This window comes from Prosopis cineraria, unplaced genomic scaffold (assembly GCF_029017545.1).
Source record: "Prosopis cineraria cultivar Desert tree isolate PC_DT_omini unplaced genomic scaffold, ASM2901754v1 PC11, whole genome shotgun sequence".
Classification (NCBI taxonomy): Eukaryota; Viridiplantae; Streptophyta; class Magnoliopsida; order Fabales; family Fabaceae; genus Prosopis; species Prosopis cineraria.
Window position 1 is genome coordinate 45494065 of NW_026555342.1, and position 5159 is coordinate 45499223.

General features: G+C 31.8%; 1 protein-coding gene across 1 annotated transcript; it reads right to left on the bottom strand.

Annotated features, from left to right (window-relative positions):
* Positions 1-1339: 1339 nt before the first annotated feature.
* LOC129284902 (ethylene-responsive transcription factor 15-like) lies at positions 1340-2412 on the bottom strand. Its single transcript, XM_054920419.1, has one exon. The coding sequence runs from the start codon at positions 2376-2378 to the stop codon at positions 1419-1421; it is 960 nt and encodes a 319-aa protein (XP_054776394.1). The 5' UTR covers positions 2379-2412; the 3' UTR covers positions 1340-1418.
* Between the last annotated feature and the right edge of the window lie 2747 nt (positions 2413-5159).

The window sequence follows — 5159 nt, forward strand, 5'->3', positions numbered from 1 at the left end:
ACAAAATATAAACTTTCAAAAATACCTATCATTTGTTACATTAAAAAGATAAAGGATGAAAATTAATTATAGAGAGATAAAGGATAATATTAGAATTGATGTATTTAATAAAATTTAATCTATCTAAAGTATTTTATATTTAAAATAAATTTTTTTAAAAAAAGTATTATATAATTTAACGGAGGAAGTAATAAAGTAGTGTATAAAAATTAAAAGTTTGCCAGCAATTAATGAGAAGTTTTATCCTATAGTCAAGATAGGATAGGATGGAGTATATATGAATACTAGTATGGTCAACAACTCTTTAATTTCCCACATACAGCAGCTCTGATGCATTGTACTCTTGTATCAAACTTTACTGATTAATAATCAATGATCAATGTTATCAATAATTCAATACCAATGACCATTATCAAACATATAATTCATAATAGTTTGCATGATAAATTAACAAATATTAACCTTCAGTAATAAATGTTACGATGGAAATAAATGAATAACAAATATTCATAAATTAAATAGAGTTGGGAGAGCTAGAAACATATCGAATCCAAGTATGGATTAGTTTACCCTGAAATCAATGCAAAGAATAGACTGCACTACCTCAAAAAAAAAAAAAAAAAAGAGTACTATGTATATAGCAGCTGCAGTTTTCCAAAGGCGTTTTTTGAAAACGCCTCAAGTAGACCCAGTGTTAGCGCTTCGATGAAGCACTGGCATTGGGGACGTCCTAAGGGAGAATGACAGATTTAAAAAGATTAATTAATTTAAATTAAATTTAAATATTAAATTTTAAAAATTTATAACTTTATCTCTCAATTTTATAATTTTATTATAATAAATTTATAATTTATATTTTAAATTTTAATAAAAAAAAATTTTTTTATTTTTCAATCATATCAAAATTTTAAAAATTAGTTATAAATTTATTATAACACAATTAAAAAATTAAAAAATTGAGTTAAAAATTTTTAAAATTTGATATTCGATCCTCTGTCATTCTCCAGCATCTCAAAATGCTGACGTGTCGATTAGTGCTTTTAAACGCTGACAATGTCGCTTCTTGTGGTAGTACACGTGGGTTGAAAAATGCTAAGAGAGTAACCTTAGGGAATGAATATGCAGTGCTTTTCAAAAATGTTGTGAGTGCCATTGGTGGCGTTTTAAAGCGCCGCCAATCCCAAAATTAAGTGCCAGTAAAGCATATTCTGTTTGTAGTAAATTACTAGGGTCTTTTCTGCAAGGCACCACATATGCACTTCACAGGAAAGGAAAAGAGGGAAAGAAAAGCAAAGAGTTAACAGAGATGATACAAATGTCCGTCATTGGTAATAAAAAGATTCAATATATATATATATATGTATAAGTTCTACCTATTACAACTTTCCTTAAGAATTTTGATGACTTTTTTCTTTTTGTCAAAAAGAAGATAGTAAACTTTCCAAATAATCAGTCCCCAAGTCCTGAAACACAACAACATCTAATTCATTCCCCAAATTCACCATCCTTTTATTAGCTTCAGGTTCTTCAATATTTCTCAATCTTCTTTTCCTGGAATTGTTGCAATTTTCAACATATCGGCCACAAGCAGAATAATCCTCTTCACAAGTTGATGAAGAAGCACAGCTGGTACTAATAATAATAGGATTATTAGGATTAGTACTGTCACTTCCCCTTTTGAGGTCAAATCCTAAAGCATTTGCAACAGTGTCAAGTGGGAAATTCAAATATGCCTTTGGACCTCTAATCCTCAAAGCTGCTTTATCATAAGCCAAAGCTGCTTCTTCAGCTGTCTCAAATGTCCCAAGCCAAAGCCTAGCTCCATTCCTTGATGAGTCTCTGATTTCTGCTGCATATTTTCCCCATGGCCTTCTTCTCACTCCTCTGTAGTGTCTTCTGATCTCACCTTCCTTATTCTTTGCCCTCACATCTTCTTTTTCCTGTTCTACCATTTTATAACTGGATTCAAAGTTTCTGCAAATTCCCAGATTGCTATTGTTATTGTTATTGCATGTATCTTGATGATGATGATGATGATGAAGGTTTTGTGGAAAATCAGCTAAAATTTCTTCCCATGCCTCAGCTCCCATTGATATCCACCTTCCCAAACTTGGAAGCCTTTGAAGAATCTCCATAGAGTCATCCCTTCCATCTAGATTTGGAAGTCCTTCCCATGATTTTGAGAATTCTGGTGCGTTTTCTGCTGTCATGCCACCATTATTACTGCTCATCATAACTCTAGCCCATATATTCTCAAGAATCTCTTCTGAATCTGCAGCTGCATGATGATGGTGATGATGTTGATGGTCACTACTTTTCTGGTTAATCTGGTAATTCAAACTTGGATTCTTCAAAACTGATGGCGCCTCCATTACCATAGAAAAGCTCAATTTCGCATATGGTGACAAATGTCACTGAGTTTTCAATGTATTAGAAGGTCAGAATATTCATTGAAGAGAGCAGAAAAGAAATTTTGATATATATTTATATATAGGTATACATGCAGTGTGGATACACGTATAAGGTATAACAGCTCAGCTAATCGTTTTGCTTTATCTTGATAAATGAATGAGATGAAGATCCGAGCTGGAAAATTGTAGAATTATTCACTGACCAGCTAATGTATGAAGAATTTCAGGGTTTTCAACACTAAGGAAAATGTTTAAATAATGAGAGTTTATTATTTTAATGCTAACTTGTTGACTTGGGTGCTTGTTCAATCATTGGGAGGTTCATCTTTTATGGATTCTTTGCATTCAATGCATATTGGATTGGATTACTTATGGTGTCATTATTTTTTAATATTCTTTCAGGTTTGACTTTGTACAAAGAAACAGCGAAGCAATAGCATTTGAAAGCTGGCAAGAGCAAGAGTAATGTTTCGAGGAAATTTTGTCATATAATATAATACTTATAGAAATTAATGTATCAAATTAAACTACAAAATTTTTGGTTGGGACAACATATGTTAGGGAGTGCTATGATTATAATAATTGATTTAAAATTTTGGAGAAACGTGTATTTTAATAATTTTTAACTATTGATGAAATCTAATGTTAGCAATATCATATATTACTAGGTGCTTGGATCAACTAGTTAAAGAATTAATTTAACTTAATTAAAGGTCTCAAGCTTAAGTTTTAGATATGTAGTGGTGGTTAAATTCTTGGTGAAAGATATGCACTTTAAAAAAGTGTCCGAAAATTGCTAATCAGATTTAGGTAAATGACCTAAGATACTGGAAAGAGAGCAAGTAGTATTACAGACTAGATGATTTAATTTAATTTGTCACACCATACATGAATATTTTTTTAGCCAATATTATTATAATGGAATAAGAAAAAGGGAGAATTACTTTAAAATTCTATTCAACATAATTAATTACTCACAAATTTATTAACAACTGAGTTTAGGAAAACGAGAGGTGGGAGGAGTACAAGAAATAGCAAATCTAAAGGAATGTTTCTTGGAGCAAAAGAGATGGGTTATGATTACGAAGATGATAGAAAATAGAAGCCACACGGTTGGCCAGAAGATAAACATGAAACACAACGTTGGAACAGGAGGAATGTACAGGTTAATTAAGAATTAAGCAAAATGCTATCTTTCAACTAATATTTTAAACTTGCGTGCGTTGTTGGTGAAAAAAATTGATAAACAAATATTAATACATGTACCTGAAATCAGTCATCTTTATCTTAAAACCGTACCAAACAAATGTTTGATTCTGTCTCTGCCCGTCGTTGTTTATAATTTTTAAATAGTTCTAGAACATAGCTATTAAATATATTTTAAACTTTCTGTCAAAAAAAAATTAAACTAAAACCTTATTACTATAATTGGATTTTTTTGAGTTTGATCGCCCGTGTATTATCTATGTATCTTCTTTAAATCTTACTAGAGTGTTTTTATAAAAAAAAGAAAAACCAAAAGACAAGTTTTTAAATTTTTGTGTATTTGCACAAAATTAGATGAATTATATTATTTTTGGAAAAATTAAAACTATCAGTATATTTAGAAACAATCTCATGTTTCTTTTTCTTTTTTTGGGGCAAAAGGGCAAAAATGCTTTGAAACTTTTTCTCTAACGGCGCTTGATATCCTAAACTTTTTTTAGAAACAATGTCGCCCCGAAAGTTTCAAAAAATGATATAATGTTACCTTCCCATTAAATTTGATGGATGTTGACTATTAATTCAAAGTTTGATCAAGGAATTTACATATGGCTTTTTAATTTTGATTTCCTTTATTGAGTCATTGCTCCATGTAAATTAGTGTGTGGCTCCCTGTTTAAATACGTCACCAACCCTCAACGTCTCCAGTGAAGAAGGTCATGAGCATCTTGAGGCCTGGGCCAAGGAAAGTTGAGGGAAGCTATGGTCAAGTCAATGTCCTCTGCAAGCATAGGTTCTCGAAGGAGTCTTGCTATGCTTAGGCAGCACTGAGAGGTTTGGTATGATAGTCCGAGTAGTTACTGTCACTGTAGTTTGATGGCTCTACAATGGACATCTTGGAGTGAGGAAAATCTAGGGAGGTTTTATGGGTGCCTCAACTATCGGTAGGTTTGGTTGATGTTGTATATCTTCTTTTTCAAACCCTCTTCTTTTTTTATGTCATCTTCTTCATCTTCTTGTTATTATTATTGAAATCTAGGGAGGATGCGGGTTTTTTTCCTGGCATGATGTTGAGATGGAGGAGAGGGCAAAGGAAGTAATTAATGAGCTGCTTTATCATGTGGAATATTTGTCTGGTGAGCAAAATGGACATTCTAAGGCATGAAAGTAAATCACAAAATGATGTTGAAGTTGATGCTATGTTTGAAGAAGTTAAGAAGATGCAGAGGAGGTTGAAAAGGAGCTTGAATATAGCTGTGTCATGTGTGGTGCTATCATGGTTTTTTTTCCTTATTTAAAAGTGCATATCAGTTGTTGTAGGCAAAGGTTGTGATCCTTTTTGTTAGCTAAGGTGGAATGTTGGACATGATTTAATGTTGGACAGCAATGCTACAACTTTAGTGTTTGCAAATGATGAAGTTGACATATTGAATCAGGCAATTTCCTTATTTTAGTTCCAAATAAGTCCAAATAGTGTAGATGTTTGAGATTTCCTATTAATTAAGGCAATTGCATGATGAAATAATCTGACAAAGATAAAACTCA